General features: G+C 43.0%; 1 protein-coding gene across 1 annotated transcript in view; it reads right to left on the reverse strand.

Moving 5' to 3' along the window:
- ANTXRL (ANTXR like) overlaps nucleotides 1-25261 on the reverse strand; it is a 60031-nt gene extending 34770 nt beyond the window's left edge. The window contains exons 1-10 of the mRNA XM_065671823.1: nucleotides 24447-25261; nucleotides 12439-12510; nucleotides 12245-12316; nucleotides 10326-10407; nucleotides 10189-10222; nucleotides 8339-8418; nucleotides 8158-8226; nucleotides 7874-7954; nucleotides 7711-7771; nucleotides 1983-2081 (exon numbers count right to left, since the gene is read on the reverse strand). Coding sequence (XP_065527895.1) covers nucleotides 1983-2081; nucleotides 7711-7771; nucleotides 7874-7954; nucleotides 8158-8226; nucleotides 8339-8418; nucleotides 10189-10222; nucleotides 10326-10407; nucleotides 12245-12316; nucleotides 12439-12510; nucleotides 24447-24607 — 811 coding nt within the window. The 5' untranslated portion in view covers nucleotides 24608-25261. The remainder of the gene's footprint in view (nucleotides 1-1982; nucleotides 2082-7710; nucleotides 7772-7873; nucleotides 7955-8157; nucleotides 8227-8338; nucleotides 8419-10188; nucleotides 10223-10325; nucleotides 10408-12244; nucleotides 12317-12438; nucleotides 12511-24446) is intronic.
- Between the last annotated feature and the right edge of the window lie 276 nt (nucleotides 25262-25537).

Consider the following 25537-nt stretch of genomic DNA (forward strand, 5'->3'; position numbering starts at 1 on the left):
TCTTCATCTTGTCTTTCTGACAAGTGCATGCAAACTCTATTGTACAGAATGCTCTGACCCCACAAGTTACTCAAGGGGTCAAAAGTATAGGGTTCAATTTTTGCCCACCCACTTCAAAACACACATACAGGAGAAGCCAAGTGTGCACTGTTTGAACTCTGGGAAATGGAAGGACAGGGGTTGGGTGAAGCCGATGTGAATAGACAGTAAAAAAACCCCAAACCCTATGATTGGGCATATACGGGAGACAGGCAGAAAGGGGCCATGACTGCTGCTACCATGAGGACCTATCTTGCACTAGCTGCTGCTTCTCCAGTTCCCAAACTCCCCTCTGAGGCAGCATCATCCACAAACAGCCCATGTTTATAGGGATTTGGTGCAGAGAGAGTCAAAAGCAAGTCCATGGGTGGTTTTCCACCTCCTTGAACTTTGCTGCTCCAAGAGTCATCAGTACTAATCCAGTTGCTTTCAAAACTCACATCCAGGAAGTCCCATGAACACAAAGAGGAAGCCCAGCAGCAATTCTGCAACGCCACTCCACTAAAAATGTGTAAGCTGTGGCACAAGAGCAGAGAAGTCATTGCTGTGACTGTAGCTTAGCTCCAGATAGTCAGCCAAGCAGCTACAGTGCTAGTCCAGGGAAAGACTAGTCACAAGACTCCAACCCAAGTGAATAAGGGGCTGCTAAAAGCTGATAGTTTATTTATAATTTAGAGGCTTGATTACTGTTTCTACCTAGGAAAATAATAAACAACAACAGAGAGTTGTTCCTTCCTGCTTCACTCCAAGGCCACCCAAAGACAAAACTCATTTCCCTGCTTTGGCAGAGATGAGGCCATGGAAATCATAGTGATACACTTTAGGGCCAGCCCGAGGGCAAAAAGCCAGCCAGTACACATCAGTGTCTCATCACAGCATCTGCTGCAGATCTAATGCAAGGAAAACACAGCACGGAGGAGATGTGGAATGAGGGTAGTTTTCCTCCTGTGTGCTTCTAAGCCCGGCTCAGCACTCACTGTGTGAAGTCCAGTCAAGGTGCTACTGGATGAGGGACAAGGAAGAAAAAGTAAAAGTGTCTACCTAGTAAACACAAGAAATGAATCTCTTGCAAAGGGCATCTGTAAGTGGAATGACAGCGAGACCACCAGAGTTTATTTAATGCAGCCTCCACATAGGCAACCAGGATGGGAAATGAAGGAGCAATTCATGTGCTCCCTCTTGTAAGTGAATGCTAGGGGAGGCACCAGTCTGACCAGGACAGGATATGAAAGCCTCTACTGTGCTCAGCCAACAAGGGTAGCACATACAGAGAAGGAAGAAAGCTCCCCTCCCCACGTCATGCTTTACCCTGCCAGACACACACGGCTTCTCAGGAATAAGAGGAGACTGCTCAGAAACGGGACATTCGATCTTTTTTTGGACATTCAGTCCTTTGCCTGGCTGCTGAGATAGCAAACAAAAGACTGTTTCGTACAGCAATGACAGGGAGTTTCTGTGCTAAATGCTCACTGTGAGGAGACCGGCAAATGGCATCAGAAAGGAACAGAGCAGGCCTGGGAGGACCCTGCTTTGTGGCGAATGTCTCCTGAACTGATGAATAAAGACTCTGAAAACACCACTGGCAGATCTAGATAGCATTATTTCTTTTTAGTGGTGATGAACAAGGTTAATAGGGAGCAATTTTATTTCTCCCTTTTAAAACCTTATATCCAGTCCTCACTGGCTGTATGTTACCAACTTGCATCATTACAATGATGCTGAAGTTCATTGTGCAGCAGCATGCCCCACATAAGTAGTCACAACACAATGCCCATAGGTCACAGGATTGAATAAGGATGAATTTCAAGCTAGGTACAGATTCCTACACAGTTCCTCCCACAGCCACTGCAAGGACTCCCCTCAACATGGATGACAGCTGGCCTGCGTCCCATGAGGTGACACAGCCACAGGGGGCACTGGGATGCACCAGCCGGCAAACTTACTGATAGTAAGGCTGTCATTGAGCTTGAAGCTGCAGAGTACCTGGTCGATATTTCTTGCATGATAAAAGCCGTTGCCTCTTACCACAACTTGAAAGGATTCTGTAAGTAAAAATACCAGAGAGTTACGAAAAAAATTCAAATACAGCATTTCTATCCAGAGTGATCTGAAGTACAACATGACAATGGCTGTTCTCTGTCCTATGCCTGAAACAAAACATTCACACTGTTACTCTATTCAGCAGCAAAGGCCAAGAGTGCTACAGTGGCATTAGTGCTGCACAGAGTCTTCTCTTTGTCTCAAGTTTGTTCCCGTAAGCACAGCACAGACCCCAGTGCCTTAATTAAGGGTGCCACAGTAATACTCTGACTTGGCTGATGTCATCTCATGGTTCTTCCACAGCTTTTGGGACAGACACCTTTGCTAACCATAAGCACCAGTCCTTCCTCCTGTCCCCACAGCAGATGGCACTCGGCTTTCAGCAGCAGCTCTGTTCTGGCACATGCTGACAAACAGGATTCCTCTTCTAACCCCTCTGTGAATCAGAGAGGAAGCTTTGCATCTGGTACAAGCCCTGGAAAAACACAATCCTTCTGCCCGTACAAGAGCTGTGCCTGTGCACAGCTCCACTAGCATCTGCTGTGCATGGGAACAGGATTCAGGCACTGCCATCTTCTTTGTGCTCATCCTCCACACCCCTGCCCCAGCAGCACAAGAGACCTGCCACAGTCAGACACGCTCTTTGCTGGCCAGAGCAAGTGCTGCAAGCAACCTGCTCTTCAACTACTCTCACAACTTCTGTTCCTTCAGTCCTGATAGTGAAGGTTCCTGTGATTTTTTTTTTCATTATCACAACAAGCACCTGTGATTTGTTAATTCAAGCAGGAGAAGCATTATTGTTTTTTCTAGCAAACCTTTCAATAATCTTTTAATTGATAAAGCAGTTTCACATTTGAGTAAAGCCAGTCTAGGAAATGATTCTGCTGTCAGAAATAAGATTGCAACTGCACACGCCCTCCACTGTTGGCACCACTGATCATGTTGCAGTGCACTGAGCTTGCTCACGCACCTGAAAAATAACCCTCTGTTTGTTGCCAGAGAGATCAGTAAGGCGATCTGCCTGTCTGAGCATCTGCTGGGAAAAGAAGTTTGCAGGAGAAGAGAAGGGATGGAGACAAGTAGTGATAGCACTAGCCGACACCCATCATGAAAGCACCTGGAATCATTGTACCCAGTAGCTAGACAGGGAAACGAATTTGAGGGAGAAGGTATCAGGAAACCTGGGTTTGTTTCCTCAGCTTCTCCACAGCAAGCTTTTAAAATTATTTCTTAGTAACTATAAAGGAAACAGTTTGGCTTGGAGCTCTAACAACAGCACAACACAACCGTTTGCTGCTCTTCCTTCTTAACTGCACAGCCCAACACTGTGCCACAGTCTCCTCCATACTCAGGATCAAGCACTCAAAACCCACACTCTGGTTTTCTTCATGGTAACTTTCCCTTAGAGCACTGCTCTGAACTGACATAGGCTGCCGGGAACATGGGAATCAGAGAAGACATTTTGGGAGGGGAAAAAAAAATGTCTACTGGAGCGCATAGTAAAGTGGAACACACGCTTTGGCAATTTGCTGAAGAAAGATCATCAAATACGAGATCTCACTGAGTACATCAAGAGTCAACATCAGAACTTGGCCTCTTAAGGGAGGGATTATACCTCCTGGTTCCCACTGGGGGTGGAGGGCACTTCTTTAAACAAAAAAAAAAAAATGGACTGTAGGGTAGATTAAGCTTTTTTCCCCCCCTCTCAATTTCATATTATAAAAGCAGCTTGCTGAAAGAAAATTGCACACAGATTCTACACACCCCCATCTAATTGCCTTAAAATGTAGCAGCAATCACGAAGGTTCAACTGATAGCTATTTCAGTGCCTTAAAAAAGATGCAGCAAGCAAGAGACTTTCAACTCAACACGTCAAAGGTAAAAGCTACATCTAGAAGTTTAGTCTTGTCAAGACAATTTACCTTTCCTGCCCTTCTTTTCACAGTCACTGCCACTCTGCACAGTGAGTTGTGAACAGCAACTTGTCCACCAACACAAGCTGACAATATAGTTTCAATACCAGACTTGCATGGAAATGTAAACAGCTGGTACTGGATTTGGTTGTCTGCTCCAGAGTATTAACGTGTTCTGGATGATGGTCTGTTGAAATGGCTAATTCCATTTAATTTTGCGTCCTGGCTCTGGCTGCGTCCTTTTCTTTCTTAGTTACTGTCAGATCGTAGATTGTAGCTTTTGACAAGACAGCGAAAGGAAAAAGGTCAGCACTGAAATAACCGGGCAGCGCTGGCAGCGAGATGGTAGGTTGAAGCTGGTGTGCGCTGGCTGCGCTGTCGGCTTCGCTTCTGTGACTCTGATGAGAAGCTGACGGCTTGCATCCACACCTGGTAGTTGATGTGGCCAGTAGGATGCCACATCCAACAAATCCTTTCAATCCCGTCTGTGTACCGTAAGCATAATCAAAGCAATGATGCTGTCAAACAGGATATGAGGCACCTCCAATTCTGCACCGATCGCCTGTTTACAGGCTGCGTGTTGGTCACTTTAAATCAGAGAGTAGAGGAAAGACCCAACTACATTGCTCCACACTGGGGACAACGAATTTGCAGGGTCAAAAAGCATTAAGCACCAGACAGCTGTCACAATGCAGTGAGATCAATTTGTAAGTAGACTTGCCAGATAGCTTCGTCACAGAGAGCCAGAGTCCCAACCAGAATTGTTGCCACATGTAAATCGTTTCATCAGCATTTTGCTAAACCTCTGGCAAGTCAAAAACGAAGCAGAGATCACTAGTAATCACCAACACAGTAGTATTTATGAGTTGCAAGAACAGTTACAAGGAGTGGGTCAGATCTATTGTGATTGGCTTCCATTGAACAACAGAAAGCCCTCAAGATCTCATACCAGATTCTAAAAATTAGTAACGATGTTAAAAAAAGCCAAACTGAATATCACCACCTCACTCAGATAAGTCTTATACAAAAAGCACAGACAGAGCCACATTTCAAGGATGTAAACTTTCTTTGCTGGAGAATGCAATAATATATTGTACTTTTCCAGCAGGTCTACTGTTTTTCCACCAAATTTTTGGAATGCAAATTTCAATTACATACTAAAAAAAAAACCAGCTTAGAAAAAGGGAGAAAAATCTTGCATTTCTAGAAGCTCTTATGTTCTAGAAAACCTTACATTCTTGTTTTCAGCTAGGTCTAAAAGCAGGTGTATATATATTTATATATTTTTATTATTCTTATATATATTGTTTATATTTGTTATTCAATAGCTATATATACTACCTATATATTTATCAGTAAATGATATTAGTAATTACCTAAATTTAACAAATGCATTACAATTCTGAGATGAATCCAAAGGCTTCAGTACTTTTTGCGTTCAAGTCCAACTAAAGTACATTTTGAAAAAATAAAAAAATCACATTACATAGAGTAGAAGTAGATCTGACTGTCCAGTGAACTGGATTCAGGATCTGGATTCACGCTACCATGAAAAAAGTTGTTCAATCCCAGGAGATTCCTTCCAGCAGAGAGTGGTGCACACAGCTATAAAGATGAACCTCTGGCTATGTTAAAGTTAGTGGGATAATAAAGGATAATAAAGTCAAGCACAAGCGTAAATATTTGCAGCCTCGTATTGTAAAACCTTTTCCAGGAGTTAATTTCAGCTTGCAAGACTTGACTCATAATAAAAGCCATTACAGGCCTGATTCTTTGTGCTGAAGACCACTTAACACAACAGTATGTACCATTTGGAGCTGCACTTTTGGCTTCCTTCTATTTTCAAGCCTCCTGCTACTACAGGCAAACCTTCAAGCATGCAAGATCCACATCTTCATACCCTGGTGATTCAGCACCACGCTTCACCGTGTGCCAGCCTTTACTGGATGGTTTTGTCAACAGGACAAACCTCAAAATTTAAGCGAAACAAGTGCTGGTATTTTGCTAAATCACGAGCAATACACAGAAACTGGTTCTCTCCAGTGTATACTGGTCTTACTTAAAAGCCACAAACACAATGAAAAAACATTTACAGATGCAAGTAATGCAGCAATATTTTATTTTTTTTTTTCAGGAAGGACAAACTATTATGAAGTACACTTGTGCATTTTTAATCATGTTTGTGATAAGCTAGTTACCTAGGAAGCTTGGCAAAAATCTGAACTCATCATTCTTTTTGAATAAAAGAAACTTTACTCTTTATGCTGAAATACATCCAGTTTTGAGAAGCCCATGGCAGAGGGGTTGGAACTTGATGATCTTAAGGTCCTTTCCAACCCTAGCTATTCTACGACTCTATAAGCATTTTCTTTAAAATTTATTTCCTCAAATGCTTCTGAAAAATATTTTCAAATTTCCATTTGAAAAGATGGTTTCAAATTCATCTTTCCAACATTCTTTTTTCCGAACAATTACAGGACAACTACTGAAACCTCTCACTCACATTGCTAACTGCAATTTTTGTTGAATGGGAAAGCTTGCAATAAGCTGTTGCACAAAAAACCTGTCTGGTATACAATAAACTGCAAGCAAAAAAAGAAAGAATTTACCATTATGAAATAAAAAAAAAAAGCTTTGAAAAGTCAAAGCTTCAGAATTGTTTCTGATCATCTCCACAAATTGATTTTTAAAAGTAAAATCATTCCCCTTGTATTTTTTCTACTGACGGGATTTTTAACACAAACATCTAGTCCACAATTATATACTTAGGAATAGTTCAGAAGATACGTGGATATTTCATTTTAAATTGAAATACTCAGAGCAAGATCATACTGTGATTGACATGTGGAAAAGAAGAATGAACCATTTCTCTTCTCTGTAATATTTATTAGATTTTCCTGATTTTCCTACTTTTGTTTGTTTTCAAGGTCAGCTTTCATGCATCATTGCTATTTTAATGAGCTCATTTTTCAGCATAGAAGGAAATGAGCACAAGACAGTAACATCAAATCTAAATAACCACACTGTAAACTGTACCTTCCAGCAAACTTACGGTGTCACTCTTACTCTGCTGTAATAGCCTCTTCAGTAGACAAACACACAGCAAGTCAATTGCTAACGGAAACCAGAACAAATCCAAGCTAAATATACTACACATGAAAAGCATGAAATTATCAGCAGCTCCTCTGGGGATTCTTCATGTTTACCATACACACTAACCGTTCTTTTAGTGTCAGTAAAACATTAGCAGTTTGGAAAACACACCAGGTACCCTGGCCTATGCAGTTCATTATATCTGGGTCAATAAAGCTGAAATTTCTGTGCATGATTTGCAAAATCTTGTTCTAACTGCTGACAAGCCCTAGCAGACCCAGGAATGCAGTCTTTCCAGAAATTTTTGAGACGCCGTCTTTAGACCCTAAACCGCTTCTGACAGTCTGGCTTTACATCACTTTTGTTGTCTCTTGCTCTTGGATGTTTTAAAAGTGGTATCCCCCATTACCAAAGTGCTACCTCAATCAACTCTCCAAGCTAGATGTTTATTGGCACAATTTTTTTCTCAGGCTGAGAAGGAACACGCAGGGCTTTCTTTAGCCATGGCCTGAGGGGATCCTCTAACGCATCCACAGGCTTTAGCTCTGATACCACATTAGGCAGTTACTGACATTTCATCAGTGTCGATCATTTGCCTTATCTCACTGCTCTTGTGGAAACTTACCTCCTGCACAAACACTTGATGGTTCAGCCGCTAGGATCTCAATGCAAGATTTCTTGAGAATCTAAAAAATGTAGATAACAGCATTTTTTGTAATCATTTTTGTCTATTCTTTATTAATACAGGAAAGGGTGTTCCTTTCTGAGTTTCAGAATACCCAACTTACTGAATCAATGGTGCCTCTTAGGGCATAAAAGCCTCCCGTAACTGGAAAAACATGATTGATGCTGTCAGCAATTGTTGACAGCTGCAAAGAAAGACAATCATAAATCATGAGGAAAACAAAATTACAGTGAACAAAACTGAGCCCTTTCATACTTGCTAAAAGACATCATACTGACACGAAATGATTTATGCCTCAAGTAATTAAATAAATGCCTTCCTCTGATGCTGTTACTTGTGCAGTAATGTCACAGGAAAACAAAACTAGAAGAAAGCAAGCAAAGTTACCTGTGTTTCATTGAAATCTTTCACTCCAACACAATAAACTATAGCGCCAAAGCTTCTGGCTCTGTTGGCCTAAAAAAAAATTAGATTGCCATCAAGCGCAAAGCCATGTAATCAGTGGAGCCAGCAGTTAATGCCTACAGGTTTGACATAAGCAGTTTGGGTGAATGTGAAGGTGACTTACTTCTTGTTCTGCATAATAAAACTGAACATCTTGCAATTCTCCATCCGTCAGAGCAATAATCACACTAGCAGCCCGAACTCCTACATGAAAGATAGTTAAGATTACTATTGTGTGTATGACACAAAGATCCAACAATGAAACGAAAGCCTGAAGTGAGGCATTCCCTTTTTTTGACAAATACATCTACCAAGATTACATCTAGACCTTTTGTGTGGAAAAGTGGCAAAATGGATCTGCATAGGAGGACAGGTTTCCCCTTTTCTCTTTGCAAACTTGTCTCTACACAAACCTTGCCCAGAGATTATGGTAAGAGATACCTGTGCAAAACGAGCTTTGCTGCCATCCTCCCTTCTCCTCCAGCAGACTTTCAAAGAGCAACCCAACTGAATACGGCACAAAATGTGCTTCTGTAAGGAGTTCCGTCCTACACTTCTCCAGCAACAAGAGCTGTCACTAAAAATCATGTGACTTCTGAGCATGTGAAAACCTTGAGATCAGGTTCATTATAGAAAATTCACACCTTGTGGAAAGATTTTATATCCCACCTAAGCTTAAGTGAAAATGTTGCATAGACTTTGGATAGCTATATGCATAATGCAGTATAGAATACAATACTATCTAAAAAATGCAATGTGTTAACAAAATTAAACTTAATTAATGTGCAAACTATGGCTCAATCAACCATTGTGCATCCATGGTTCTTAAGGAAAGTAACTAATACACACACACGTTACTTTCAGAGAAGGATTTCTTATTTTTTCAAAATAATCTGTTACAATTTCAAGTGTCTTCCCCCACACTGTCTGAAATTAAACACTGATCAGGTCTGACAGGTTTCTTATGCCATGCAGTCCTTCCCATGTCATGTCAGACATAGACAAATCTTGAAAAAAAAAAAATGACCTGCAACTTAGTGGGGGGAATAGCTTGGATTCCTGTATTCCTCATTTTTTTTCTTTTTTTTTTTTTTTTTTCCCTGTTCAATATGCTTAAAAAGGGCTGGGAAGAAAAAAAAAAGAAAGCTTATTTTGTTTTCAACACTTGTTTCTTCCCTGATATTTTAATTTATAAATCCAGATGTCATCTACTTTTTCCTTACAGAATACCTGGTTAGTTCTCTAGCTATATATTATGAGGAGGTAAAAGAGCTTTCAGTTGTATTCTTTGGGACTCTGCTGATAGAGGTGCCTGAGAAGCTACGCAGAGGTGCTGATGAAGACTCTACACTCACAGCCTATTTTATGAAAAGGCACTGACCCATTTCTCCATTTTCCAGAGACCACCAGCCCACAAATGAGAACCACCTGATGCCACGGTACAAACCAGGCAAGGAGGGTTCAGTTTAACTAATTAGGCCTTCTTTTGGAAAAGATAAAAGCCACAAATACATTTCCCTCTTCAAATTTAGGGAAAATTTACATTTTAGGAACTCTGATCCTGAATTAGTCACGCTGATGAAAAAATCTCAGCGGAATGCATTCATCCCTACACCAATGAGAACAAGGACTCGTGTACACAAGGCAGGCAGTGCTGAGTTCATCAGGACAAAAGGGTGCAGGAAAATCTGGGTATTTCTGTCCCCTGGGAACAGGACAAGCAGTTCTGGCTTTAATGCTTTGGTCTGTATTCTGCAGTGGGGCAGATCTGTGATCATACTGGTCTCCTCTGGTCTTAATAAACCATGAATCATGCATTTAAAAGTAGGGCTGTAGTCAAAATGGAATGTACTGATTGTGTAACACCAGTTCCTTCTCCAACACTTTTCAGCGGGTTTACTGCAGGTCATATATGAACTATCATCACTGTCTCTTCAATGAAGATACTTAACAGGAGCAATATACAACACATACCTCCATAGGTTTCGTGGTAAATCTGCTCATTTGCCTGCAACAAAGTGCAGAACTTTGTTAGCTCTTCAGTACACCGGAAGCAAGCAAAGCAAAGTTTATATGTATAAATCAAAGGAAGAAGGTACTGTGATACGTACCCTTTTAAATCCTTCATGCATGAATGTGTCTCCTCCAGGCACTTCAGACTGAAGAATGTTGAGCCCTCGTCTTATGGCTTCCCTTTGGATAAAAAACAAAACCAAACAAAACACTGTTAAAATCAATTCTGTTTTATTTTTTCAAACCCCACAATTTTTCAGCCAAACACCCATAGGAGCACAAAGCTGGATATATGATAACAGCGTTAGGGTTAATACATTTTAAGGGTGCAATTCCATCCCTCATTCTGGTACACTGTCAGTCAGGATAAGATTGAATTAAAGCAAATACCAAATATTAAACTCTGACAAACTGCAGACGGAACAAGAATTTAAAAGCTTATGACCCTGTCACGAAAATGGAACAAATATAACCCCCATATTCAATCAATCATCAGGACAGTTGGAATTAGGACTTTTCCATTATAAAGACAGAGGCCAAAAGATAAGAGAACAGGATGGGAATGATGTGTATTTCCTATCCTAGACCAGGGACTGATCAACCTTCTTGGGGCAGCTGGCTGCTTAGTAAGAGGGGGACTTTGATACTACGACACCTCTTGCACAGCCTCTTACTCCACAAATACCTGTTGACGAAGAGGATCGCTCAGTGAAATGAATAATTTAATCAACCACTGATCACTAAAAGACCCTGACCCTCAGCAAAGTTTTCATTATATTAATGGAACACAAATAAGGCAAGTAAGGCACAAATATTCAACAGACAAGATGTAGGCAGTCCAACATCATCCCCAGATGCCATGGCACATTATTTTTTAAAGGACAGTGAAAGCCCCATTTTACAACTGGGTATTTTAGGTGGTACAACCCCAACTAGAGAGGAAACAGGAGTCTACGTGGGATGAAGGTAAAATTAGAAGCTGGAAATTCAGGATTTGTCCTTAGGGCAAAAAGGACATTTTCACCCTTTCAAAGTATAGAATGAGCTGAAAAATCACACATGGTGATCCATACAGAGAACAGGAGTTGAGGAGAGGGAACATTCTAATATCATGTTCAATATATTGCCACAGGATTCCTGCCTACTTTCCACCTTGAAAAGAATAAATCCACCTGGGAGAAGTAAGCAAGTTTGGGCTCCGTCACCAAGGTACATGATGGAGACCTAAGCCAAAATTCAGTGGAGCCAGCAGAAACACAAGACTGCTTCAGAGTCGCCTTTTTTTATAGGATGCACTGTACTGCTGGGACCTTCTCACACAGACAGAAGCAGTAGCAAAAGCAAGGGCTTTAAGCTGAAAGAAAGTTCTTAGAAACACCTCCATAACTGGGATTTGGGTACATGAGGCAAATTAAACCCACAATTATTTGGGTTGGTTTTGTCCGCTTGGTTGGTGTCTTTTTGCTTTTGAGGCTTTGTTTTGGTTTGGTTTTTTTTTTTTGGGGGGGGGGTCTGGGGGCAGGAGAGGTGGGTGGGGTTTGGTTTGGTTTGTTTTTTGGAGGGGGGCTGGGTACAACTAGCTGCTGACATGAAGTTCAGGACTTTGGGTCACTCTGAAAAGCACTGTGGGACTTCCATACAGTCCTTTTGCTCACCAGCTCAGGGTATGAGATAGCTGATGCAAAAACTGCCCTTATTTGGGTACCTAGGGATAGCAAGGATGTACATGATTCCTTGACTGGAAATGTAGTTTCTCCTCAAAATACTGCAATAAAGAACATACAGCCCAGTGCTGCCCTACCCTTACAAGGCTGAAAAAAAAAATGGTAATGGGAGAGACCCAAAGTCCTTCTAAGCCCTTTCCCAGCTGGGAAGGGTGGAATGGATTTCAGTTGCTGCCTGAGTTGGTGCCGCACTGAGACCAAGACAGACCTCTGGATTCTGCTTTGGATGCCACTTGCTGCTTGAGAGGAGGGATGGAGGGTATTTCTGGATGAAAGCTGTAGGGAGTACTTGCCTGTTTTCTGTTAGTTTCATGATTGTAGTACCTCGTGAAGAAAAAACGATGAAAGACATCCGCAGCATTGGACTGAAACAGAACAAGCCAGATCCACATCAAACACACACCACTTTGTATTTGCTAAGAAGCAGTGAATGAAAGAACAAATTAAGTATATAGCAACTTAAAATATCAACTTAAGAAAACTTTACCTTATGAACTTCTCAGCTAGGCTTTCCACAAAAGAATATATCTCAGTCCAATGATTTCTAACACTTCCAGACCTGTGTACAAAACATAATTGATTACATTAATCTATTTCACAGTGAAATTCCCTGTTCCACTCCCATTTTTAAGCCTGGGCTACTCCAAAGGTGGTTCAGGACACAAATTACATAGATGTCTACGGAGATGAGGCCTCTGTTACCTCTGTTGAGGTTTCTACAGCAGTTGTGCTGGAAGCTCTAACAGAAACCATCATGGCAAAACCTACTGACTCAAAGAGAAGCAGGTCTGAAATGGTTTACCATACAATTTGAAAACAAATTCAGTAACTCTTCCATCTGCTTTTGGTCCTTTTATAACATAACATATAAATATTTTCTTCTAATTTGATTCATTTTATTTGATTGTGAGCTGCAAGCAGATTATTTACTTTCCCAGAGCACAGCTCTCCCCTTGCAGCCACAGAGAAAGTCTTGACTGATCTTCTATTCTCCCAAAACGTGTGGGAGAATGTTTCCATGAATTACTGTTTGTTTCACAACAGAAAGCTGCTGAAGTAATTCAGAAGGAAAAGCCAGTACTCGTAGCTAATTCGCTGGACTAACATTCTGGCCAGTCAATCCCTGGCTGCTTTACAGATTTCTTGTGAAAACTTGGGCAACTTGGTTACATGCACAAACTTACATTCATGCTGCCATTCCCAATAAATAAAACAGAATTACTGGAAAATCCCTGGCTTTTTTCTGCTTAGTCTTACATTCCCAGGGACCCCCACGCTCAGACCTCAAACAGACCCTTGCATGCAGCAGCTCTGTTGTAAATGACAGGCGGTTTCTACTGTGTAGATATACGCCATACATGTTTAGGCCATTAAACAGGCTACAAAGTATGATAAGTCAATGGCTTTAAAATCCCTCCCTAGCACTGTAGTGTTTATGAAAGAATGACTTCTTTCCTTACTAGGCAAACTCATGTATCAGCTGTCTTAGGCATAAAGATCAATAAAACACCAGCACATACAGAAGGATCACAGGGACTTAGGCAGAGAACTAAAAAGTTTCTAAAATTTACTGTAAAACAGTAGGTTTCCTCTAACTTGTTAGACATTTTTCTGTGTAAATATATATTTAAAAGTGAGAAAATTACCTGTATTACAAGTCTCAGTTCTACTATGGAGTTTCCAAGTGACTCTATGCCAGTCGCTCCTGCCCCTGTACGTCAGGTACAGGCCAGCATACAGAAGCCCATGTGTGCCACTGTGCTGGAGGATTGGTGATTCATTCACAGACTGAACTGGTTATCACAGAATTAAAAAATTGCCAGGCATTGAGAGAGGGCAACAAAGCACAAGGAACTGCTCAAACCAAGGGTCCGGACCCTCTGCGGTCTCCAATCTGTATGTGCTATGCAATGACATGTTTAAATAGGCATACACAGCACCATTGAAAGTTTCTGGCACTTTTCTCATCATTAAAAACCAATCCATGCTGATGTGAGGTATGTACTTTAAAGACAGCTTCTCCAAAAGGGATCTGAGGCAGTTCAATGCCCATAATTCTCCAGGATTTTTCTCAGCGTCCCAGGCTGACTCTCTAAACATGATGAATTCAAAGAGATTTTCTTGAATCTCTGCAAGATGCATTTACAGCTCCCAGATACATTTTTTTAATCCTTTCCCCCATGGAGTTGACACCCACAGTTTCATTCTGAGTTTTCCACCCCACTTAAATCGAACTCCTGCAATTTCTAATGGAGTCACTTCACAGATTAGCCGCAGTTCTTTACTTGGAAAAGACTGACCTATTTTGGATGAGGTATCAAATTTCTACTGCTGGCTGCAGAGGCACTGATGCAATCCAAAAAAGAAAGTAGCAATGAGTTTTCTTTATAACAGCCACAAACCATCATTTCCAGTACCTTCTTAGGACTGTCAGAATTACCTCTCCTCCCTCCCACTCCCCTTTTTTCTCTTAAATCTACCCCTCAGGCAAAGAGCAGCTTGGTAAAACAGCCTCCACACTGGAAATTCCAGAAAATCATAAACCACTCACAGTGGAAAAACATGAAGACTTTTAAAGTAAAAATATACAGATAACCTTAATAGTGTGCACTTCCATACACTCTGACTATAATGAAACACCCCTTCATGGAAAGGGTACAGCCAGTGAGACTAATAATTGGCTGCAATCAATCTGTAGATGCCCACTTCTGAAAAGCTAGGAGAGTCTGGGGGGTGTACAGTGCTCTCAGGGTGTCTGGCTCAACATCACCAGATTACAACCCTGCTGAGCAGAGGTATTTCAGCATGGCAGTGTGTCTCCTTGTTCCCTAGGATAGAGTCTACTCCACAGTGAAACTCGTCATTTTACTCTCAATCTTAATATGAACCCACATGTTGCTTAAAAGTGCCAAAGTATTCCAATCTACCAACTGGGAAGTGTCAAAACCAGACAGAAACGCTAGCAAGAAAACATTCCTGTTTCAAAATCCCATATAAAGAGTACCAGTGAAGTGGTCAGCACTCTTCCACACCACACTCCTCCAAGTCCAAGTATCTCATGCCCCACTGCAAATGATGCCCAAATGCCACCATTGCCCATCATGTCAAACCTCTCATGAACACCAGTGGGGGGTAGCCTAGTTTATAGAAAAAACTGATTTCCCCACCCTGCCACTGAATCTCACCTCTATATATCCCCATTTGTAAAGTATTGTTATTTGCTGATTCATATATATATATATAAGTTTCAGAGGCTGCTGGGGTTTGTCCAGATAGTTTCATCTGTTGCCCTGAGGCATGACCCCACACTACCACCAGTTTTAATGGCAGATTAAACAAAGAATTATAACAATGTTTGCTAAACTATTTACTGTATTGCCAGATCCTGACAAATACTGACAAACCAGAGCTGCCCAATGTTATTGAAGATACTGATGCATTTCATTGCTTTTGGGATCTTATCTTTCACACTTCAGAATCGCTTTTGCTGGCAGCATAAACTAACCTGCTGCCCTTCTTGGCTGCATCAGGCTAGGAGGTTTCTTGCCTTGGTTTCCCATGACAAGTAGGAGGCTCCAAGCATACTCTGAGCTCCTATCTGAATATAGCCAATGCTTTGAAAGCCATACTCATTTTTTTTACTCCACAGTTACCAAGCCCAGAGAAAGCACAGAGTCTTTCAGTGATTTTCTGCACTACAGGTTATTGTTGGTCATCCACACAGCATGGCTTTTACAGCAGTTTTGGTGCTTGTTTCCCTTAGAACCTTTCAGTAACTAATAACAAACTCATGTTAATCAGCGTACTCATGCTAACAGGGGCCTCAGAGAGTAGTGGTGTTGTCAGAAAGCGTCATCAGTAAATAACCACAAACAGATTCCTTGCCTGGCCTGTTTGGCCATCAAATGATACATTCCGGTGAGATTTCAGAGGAACTGTGAAGACTTCTGAATAAAGAGAAAAGAATAAATGAAGCATGGAAAAGGTCAGTGCTGTGCAGAATAAGCAATGGGCACACAACACACACTCGTCCTCCCTCACTAGTAATTCGGAGAAGCCATAGGGAAGTGATGCAGCCAGGGAATCCTATGTATCCTGCTGTGGAGGTTTGTACCAGTGGATCTACCAAGCTGTCAGCAAAGAAAGGCTACGTTACAGCCAGACCTATCTTGTTGGCTCACACCTTTGAGATTTCCTGCTTTCAGTCATCAGCTACCTGGTTAACTCCTTGCGTCAGTCGAAACAGCCACTGTCACTCAGCTGAGCCCCAGGCTTCCTCCTTGCACACTCCCCACTGAAGACACCCAGTGAGCCCCATGTTTTCTGCAAAGTACCAGGCCCCACAAGCCAAAGACCTCTGTGGATGGTGACCCACAGCTTACGAGCAGTGAGTGTGCCTTTCAGAGGCAAGCTGGATGATGAGGTTTCAGCCCTCAGAGGTTACATAACTCTCATGGTGAAGGAAAACGCAAAGCAATAAACAGCTGCTGTGGGTAGCCAGAGAGCCGCGGAAAGTATTTCAGGGCCTGTTTCTGCTGGGGTGAGCCTGGAACAGGTCCAGAGAAATAGCAGAATTTCCCCAAGTTCATACCAGCACAACTGGGAGCAGAATTAAGCCCAAGCAAAGTGAAAAAACCCACAGGAGCCATTTGTTGTGAGCATGCTCCCCACTCCACGAGCTCTGTTCCCATTGCACACGAGACAAAGAGGAGAGTCAGCAAACCACAACACAGGAAAGAATGTCCTCCTGGCCTCACTGGGACTCAGCTTGGAGGAGCGGCTGCTGCTGCAGCTCCTGCTGCTGCTGTTTTCCTGAATTTCTTACTGCTACTGCTTGAAGGGAGGGGAAAAGAGGAGGTCGGTATGTATTTCTGGGGGTGGAAGGAAGTGGTGTGATTGCAAGGCTCAATTCTGCTCCTGCTTACTCTGGAGTGACTCCTAGCTTAGCACTCTTACTCTATGTCAGTATGAAAAACAAGCATGTTAGAGTCATGCCTACCCCAATCTGAGGTACTTCACTGCTGCTTGTGAAGACAACAAAGCGTGAGATGGGTTGGAAACCTCCACTTAGAGGCTTCCAGAGGCAGTTGAAGCTGGAGCCCTAAGAAATCAAACAGCAAAATGCTGGCACATGAGGTTCTGCTCTCAGCACAGTTACTTCAGGAGGCAAAAGCTAGGAAGGTCAGTTGTAAGGTGTCTGTCCTAGGGCACCTGTGATTCACAGTTACAGCTTAACTCACCAGCAGGAGCCTATGTAGTGCAACACATCAGTCCTGCACCTTAGCAGTGAAAGTTAAAACCCCAGCGTTACCCAAACAGTGAATATATTTTATTATTTCATGTACACAGAGGAAATGCAGCAGGACCCACAGCCTTCCCTCCCTGCTGAAAGTGAGAAACTCCATGAAGGTACAGGGCTGGTCCTTGTCCTATTCCTCACACATGAACATTTGCCTCTGCTACAGATTAGCTGAAGGCAACAATTCCAGGAATGCCGGAGCAGGAAACAGACCCATTATTAATGATGCCATATTCAGTTTGAGTATGGTGTCAGGAGAGGACAATACTTACCAAGTTTGCAGGTCCTGATAAGTCTCTACACCCTAAAGCTAATGGTGATCCTGTATAAGGCCCATTGCTCAAAAACGTGGTGCTTTGTTGTTATTTGGAGGACTCTTTATGGCCACAACCATGCTGTAGACAACAGAATTCTTGCACATGGCCAATAACAGCTCTGCAATAAAAGCAAACCCTGAGGCACCTAGTTTGTTGTGGTTTCAGACATGCACACGGGCGTGTTCATCCACCCCTCTGCTCCTTTCTGAGCCAGCACAGCATTCAAAGTGACAACAGTCCTTCTCTCCCAAACAATGCATGTTGCAAGCATATAAGGGACCTTGACTGGGTGATTCATCTAGGCAAGGACAGACTAGTTTATATTATGTGCTCCAGAGGCAATTAGAAACACTGGTGGAGACAGCAGTTCTGAGACAGGCCTTCCTTTAGAGTACTTGTAACACTAATTGACAAGACAAAGGCTGGAATGGGGAGGGGAAGATGCAGACGAGTAACTCATAAATGGATTTTAGTCCTAGGCCAACACCCTGAGCACACGACTCAAAGTATTTGAACACAAAGGGTCTCACAAACAAAACCATTAGTTTCATACATGGCTTTTCTCTGGTAAAATTACCGACAAAATCTGCAGAAACATTACAGACTTCTCTAAGTCATGCCTCAAACACTGCTCTTTGCTCCTATGTAATCCATGGAATCCAAAAGTCATGTCCACCTGCTGCTATAGCTCTTACTACATCCCCAGCCAACAAAACAGCACAAAGTGAAATTCAGAAGTCATGCTTAGACTGCATGTATCCACTTCAGATCTCCCTTTAAGGCTCCAGAGCTGCCCTGAGGAGCATCAAGGCTGGAAGACCCACCCTCAGCACCCCCATCCTCTTCAGCACGAAGTGAGCAAAGCTCAGTCCTAGTCACCCTGCAACACTTTTAACAAAGTGCAAATGATAGCCAGGAGCAGGGAAATAGAACTCATGAGCCCTGAAAACTCCTAGGAGTCAATTAATCTTTGCATTTCAAATTAAAAGGTTCCGTCCTACTATGCCTCATACAAACTCACACCAGTGTTTGGCCTGCAAGCTCAGACAAAAGTAATGAAATTCTCAATCACTGAGTGCACACAAACAAAAATCCTGGGTCACTGGGAATCTTACGGTTTACTTCCTTGGCTCAAGCCCCCAATAAATCAGATCTAGTTACATGCATAAATAGACGGCAAATGACAAGCTGCCATGGCTTTTTCTTCCTGTTAACTGTACATGGTTTATGTCAAATAACCACTGCCCATTAACTTTGCCTTGTGTTTTTTTCTTGGGCAGAAGGGAAGAGAATTGGTTTTCCTGAGTATTTTTTTCCTGCCAAAAGACAGAGCTGGCAGAATAATACCAGACAAAATACAAACAAATAAAACCTGGTTCCAATAACATAGGTATGTCTGAAGCTGAATAAAAATTTGCTTTGGAACATTCCAAGCAATTATACCTGTTGTAAGAAAATCACAGCGCAGACTGAGATATAACCACAACAAAGAAAGATGCAAAGGCAAAATATCAGCAGATTATGTTTTGAAAACAATAAAGAATATTGCTTAGGGGCAGCTGGGGAGTATGAGAGGTGTCATGTAGATGTGGTTACATTGTAAAGCGGGGGAAGAAAGTCAGACAGCAAAGGTGGAAGACAGATAGATGTAACCACTTTTAAATATACATGCATAGGAATCAATGCCATCTAAGGAACTAAACTGATACTTTTGTTCAGAAAGCAACTCCTCTTAATCTCAATGGGCAACTGACTTGTATCAAGTCCTATATTTTACAATGAATTGAAGTCTGCCTGCAGTAGGTAGATATTCTTATGAAAAAAAAAGAAAAAGAGGGAGTTCAGCAGTGGTTTTAGTCAGTCAATACAGATTTTCAAATGCAATTAAGTTTGGTGACAGCATATGTGTTCAGGCACCTATCTTTGCCAGCAGTCTGATTTCCAACCACAACAATGTTCTTAGCCACACTCTTCCCCACCTCAGGTGCTGTGTAAAACCAGCACACAAGAATGGCATCAGACCAAGACAGCACAGAGAAAGAAGCTGCAGAAGTTCCCACAGGTCCAGCTCCATCCTAACATTCTTGGGCTGGGATTACACGAGCGCAGGAAAAGAGGCAGAGTGAGAGCCTAAGGCAAAAATTACTTGCTCTCACTAGTACTTGTAATTCATGAGTGCTAAATTCATTCAAATCATTGGCAAGGAAATAGGGATAGGGAGGGACACAAAATGTGTTTACCAAATCCTCTCTCTTCGCTTGAAATGTGGCATACTGTGAAAAAGAAAAAAAAAACCAAATCCAAGGTGGAGATCAACAACTCATTACAATTGTTTTAAAATGATATAAACTGGCCCAGAATAGCAGCTCCTGAAATGCCTTTTGTTCCAGTGAAATTTCTGACTTGCCTGCAGTGACTTAGGAAGCATCAACCTGTTTCCCTCCCTCCTCCACAAAACTGGCTTTTCAAAGGGAAATTGGGTAGGCTGACCCAGACCCAAAACTCAAAACCAGGAAGCAGTTGAGACACAGTAGCTAATTTCCCATATAATCAGAGGTTGCACCCTTTCCCACCAGCTCCCAACCAGCAACATTCACCTCTGAAGCGAGGCTTACCAAGTTTAAAGAGAGGAAGCTGGTAAATGGATTACAAGTGAGAGGCTGGCCATATTTTACTGATGTCTTTACCAAAGTTGCTGTTGACAGGGATGCTCTAGGGAGCCCAGGAGACAAAGCAAAATTGATGTGAAAGGCAATATTGTTGTGGGCCTAAGAGATGGGAATACCATGAAGAGGTACTATCCAGAAGTTCAGGGGGAAGATGAGGAGTGGATAAACAATAGTCAGGCCAGCACCTCCCCCCAAAAAACATTATAATCACTGCTCTAAAAGAAAATCAGCTAGGGCCTTACTCAAGACATTTGTGCTGATATGGTGTCTGCTGTGGAAAAAGAAAACATTTTCCCAAGTCTGTGCACATCATTTTTCCTCAAAATAAAAACAATTTCTTAGCAAACATCCCAGCAGGAAAATGAGAAAATGAAAATGAGAAAAATGAGAAAATACTTCCTTCTATCTATCTCGCATTTTTCCCCCACCCCCAATTTTCCATCCTGTCCTAAAGTGAAAACAACAATCAAAGACATTTCTTCATATTGGGTAAATACAAAATACAGACAGCTCTGCAGCTCGGATCTGTCATGTCAAGCACTGCCAGCAGCAGATATTTATGGCAGTTGTAAGTCCTTACTTTAAAAGGGTTTCTATTTGTTGCACTAATAAACAATCATAATGATGCTACCAGACACTGTTATAATTAGAAAACACTCTAGAGGTCACTCATCCTTTCTCCTGTGCAAGTGCATTTCAACATGATTACAAACAACAGCCAGATGTCAACAGCAAGGGAGGCATGAAAGGGAGTTATTTATATACTCAAGCACAAGGTTGTCACTATAAGACCTGATAGTCAAGCACTCAAATCCCTAAAAGGACCTGTCCTCCAGCAGTTTGGGATGGGACTGAAACAATTTCTTCCTGCTCCTGGGTAACCAAGGCAAATGAAGCAACCAAAGCAAGTGAGAAATACAGAACTATTCATTATGCTGGGCTTCAGAGCAATGTTTGTTTAAAGGTAAGACCTTTGAGATCTTAGGTACCACATGTGACTTGATCTTACCACACGCCATAGGAGAGGTGGGTATGCTAGCTGCACTGTATACTGCCTTACCTCATGCAGAGGGAATGACTTTGCTGAAAACAGAAACATTTCTGCTGCTTCAGTATGGTACATTAAAGTCTTTCACTACATCTCCCAACAAGCTCAAGCCTCGTAACTCAAACTATGACATACAAATAGATTAAAGAGATTGCAGATTCCAGACAACCACCTTTGTGGCCAGCTAATGTCCAGTTCTCCTAGCTTCAAGAGAAGCATCCCCAGGGACCAGGCAGTCCTAATGTGGCTCTGGCACAGTCAGACAATCCTAAGGAGGATAGTGGCACATCTCCCTCCCACACAGGCTGCTTCTCCTTTTCACCATGTCAGCTTCTTGCACATCCAAGGCTTAGTTCCACTGCTCTGATCTTGCCTATCCTATGGAGTTAACATAAAGGGCTGCAAACAACTTCAAGCTGAGAAAAACTGCAAGAAATCAGTGAGTTTCTTTCACTAATTGGCAGCATATATATTATATCAATAACTTCACCAGCAGATGATCTTTTCCATCTGATGGTTGTTGCCTGCAGGATTAAATCCCCAGAGACTTTGACTGGCAGAATGAAAAAGAAAAACCATGCCCAATAAAATCTTTGCAGTAACACACAGTGCTTACATGCGTAAGGAGAAAGGCTTGTTGTCTTCTTCCAATTTGCCTCCTATTGATGTAAGATTACATCTTTCTATGGGGAAGTGAAGCAAAGCAGATTTAAAGTCATTTTGGTTCACACCCAGGCTGACTTCAGACAGGGCCTGTCATTCAGCTAGAGAGCACACCACAGGGTCACAGGATTAAAGCCTGGAGTTTTCACAGAGCCAATGCTTCAATCCCATTGTTAGACAGCTAATTAAGACTGTATGCATCTAACTCCAGACTGGCAAGGCACCAATGAAGGGAGGCAATACCCAGGCCATGTGGGGATACTCTGTGGTGTATAGGGCTTGTTTTTTCTGGGGATTCTCCCACTAGAAATTAGAGCCAGTATTCTTCCCATATATGTGGCAGCACGGAACCAATTCTAAAGAAAAGAAATAAAATATGTCCACTGCATTTTCAAATTTGACCAGCTGCTTCTGACTAGCTTCCTGCCTTCTCTCTACCAGGAATACCCTGACTCTTGTCAACACTAATGGATTATCTGGCTCCTTCCTGATGAACTGCTTCAAGATCCAGTGTCTATCCACTCAGTCAATCCTCCCTGCCTCTATAAAGCTCCCAATGCTGTGACAGATGTCACAGAATCCCGCTGGGACTAAATACACTCTTAGCTAGCATGAGACGTACGGCTTCTAAGGTTTGGCTTTCTAATAGTACCCATATGGATAGTAATGTGATCTCATTGAGGCCAAAAGCAGCTTTGCCACCACATTGCCACAGACTTGATAGGAGCAGGAATGGATTCTAAAACCACTTAGGTGCCTGAGGAACTTCTACTACCACTTTTTAACAAAGAGGAACTCTTTGGTATAACTGTCAAAGGTTTTAAAGATTCAGTTTGCAACTGAAGCCAAAGAGAATTTTCACACTGGAACTGAAGAGCATGACTTTTCCTTCAACCATATTTGGGTGGAGTGTCCAATGGACCACTGTACAGAGTGGACAGCACCTGAGCCAATATACAAGACCTATACCCTACTAAAAGAAAACACACCATTTCACATCTGCAATACTGAAAATGAACTTGCTTATACAACCAATTTCCTATTGCTTGACACATCAGTTACTGAGCAAATTACTCTCTTCTCTACCTTGATTTCCCCAAATACAAAATGAGTGATAACAGCCATCACTCAAGCAAAGTGCTTTCTGATTACAGTGCAGTGATTGTCAAGGGGTGCACAATGCCAATGTAAACAAGGAAACTGCATTGTAGAATCATGTCACAGAGAGAACCACGCTGCGATCGCCAACATTTATTGCTCCAGCGAATTCAATATGGGAAGTGAGCATAACAACAGTACGAGTCACTTCGGAAAAGCCTAGCAAGAATTCAGTTAAGAACTAACACTAACCCCCCACAGAGCTCTTTCTAGACATGAAGGTTACTTCAAGAGCAAGTTCTTAGTGAAAGAAAACAAAACAATGACCACATGGCCTATTAGTGCCTTTTAGAAAGGCAGAACACCTTTGGTCTTCAGATGCCTTTGCTCTAAGAACAGAATCATGACTTAATGATACTTTTTCCTCTTCTTTCTGAATATGGGAATATACTGACTCCACAGTAATGGTGCTTTTTTGCCTTGTGCGAGCTGTGCAAAGGGCCCGATGGACTGAACAGGTCTCCCAACCGGGAAACAGCACAATGCAGACTTCATACCTGGCTTGTGAGCAGGAATCACAAAGAAAAGGCTTCAGTCTTTCATAATACCACATCTTATACATAACCCAGGATGTATTAGATAACTCAGCCATCACACTCCTTGAGTTTTACCCTTGGCTGTCAAGGCAGACCAATGCACCAGGAGAAACAGAAATTTGTGCCTTCTGAAGAACACCTGTGGGCGAACCAGTTTACCTCTCACTTTGCTACAGCTTGCTATAACATGCCTATGAATATGAGCCTAACCATACCCTCTGGCCATGCCTAAATTGGGCTAACACAGTATTAAAGTATTTGCCGACCTATTTTAATAGATGTAACCCAAACACAGGTTTAGACAATTCCAAAGAAGCTGAGCAGAAACAAACTTTATAAAACCTTAGAGAGAGTCTGCAAAGAAGCAACCACCACATAGAAGCAGTCCAGCCTTAATTTTAGGTAGGTCTGCACAGTCCTAGCACTGCCAAATCCCACAGGCGACAACTCAGCACCTAGCTTGAGTCTTGGCCCCAAACTCCAGGAGTGCTGGGGGCACTAACCAACATCCCCTCAAACCCAATGCTCACAGCTCATGCACCGCACCTACAACCTGAAGGTGACCCGGTTTCCTGGGTCTGTATGTACAGCTACCCTAGAACAAAGCACAGTGCTCCCTTAAACGCTCTGCTTGAAAAGCATGCAAATTCTGGGGAGCAAAAATAAGAACCCTGCCCTACACATCACGTTTGGCACCAGGAGAGGTGGGGGAAGGCACTCGGGGAGACGGGGGAAAGACCATCCCCGCTGCTGCAAGGAGGCAATGAAGGGTAAATAAACGTTTTTAAATGCGACTGTCACTTACTTATCCAGGATGAAGTAGAGATCAAAGGCACCGTGACAGGAGCGCTGCTCTTCTTTCTCTTCGTCCTCCTCCGGCAGGGCGCAGGAGGTTAGGATCCCCATTATCAGCAAGAAGCAGCACAAAAATGCTGCTTTCTCCACGCTACTCCTGCAACTCGCCATCTTTTCCCTTACTTAATTCTTCCTCCTCCCCCAGTCTCTCTCTCTCTGCAAACCTCACTGGCTCTTTGTAAGCACCGAGGACAGAGAGGAAGAAAATAAAAGAAACAAAACAAACAAAAAACTCCTAACTTCAGGATCTCAGCTCAGCCCTGCGGGCTCAAGGCAGCCGTACCCTCCGGGTAGCGGACTGCTGGCTCAGGGTTGGAGGCTGAGCCAGCCGGACGATACCCGAAGCCCCGTCCCCATACCCCCGCCGCCTCGGCGGCTCAGACCCGTCCTGCACGGAGAGAAGCGCTTTCTCTCGCAAGGGCCAGACGCAGGAAGGGGCAGAGGGAGGGGAGTCGAGGGGAGGGAGACAGGATCTTATGGGGGCAAGCTGAACTGGGACTTTCCTGTTCCGGGATACCGAGGTGGGAAAGGCTGCTGCGAGTGGAAAAGCAAAGTTAGGGAGCGCTGCGCCCCAGCCCCGCCACGGCCCGCGGGCGCCCGGCGGGCGTCCCTCCCTCTCCCCCTTCGGTTGCTCGCGGGACGCTTGGCAGCCTCAGCGGGAATAGAAGAGCAGCATCTCCCGCCCGGGCGCGTTGCTCGGCAGCGGCCCTCGGGGCACGGGGGCAGCCGGAGGCGGGAAGGGGGGGCCGGCCTCACGTCCCTCTCTGCCTCTCGCCCGTGGTCTCGGGGAGCAGTGGGGGTCCTGGGGTGACCGGGAGTGGGAGGTGTCAGGCAGCGAGGAGGAAAGAAGTTTCTGTAGGAGATGGGCGTCACTGCAAAGAGCTGGGACAGACCGGGCGTGGGGCCGACGCGAGTGGGATCTTGCGAAAAATTTAGTTGTAGGAGATGAGTGTAATTAAAAATGTTATTTCCTGCGGCGGGGGCAAGGGCAGGTTTTCAAGACCCTCTCACGCCACAGAAAACTGTTTTTCTTCCTTAGCA

Source organism: Lathamus discolor, chromosome 3 (genome assembly GCF_037157495.1).
Source record: "Lathamus discolor isolate bLatDis1 chromosome 3, bLatDis1.hap1, whole genome shotgun sequence".
NCBI classification, from domain to species: domain Eukaryota; kingdom Metazoa; phylum Chordata; class Aves; order Psittaciformes; family Psittacidae; genus Lathamus; species Lathamus discolor.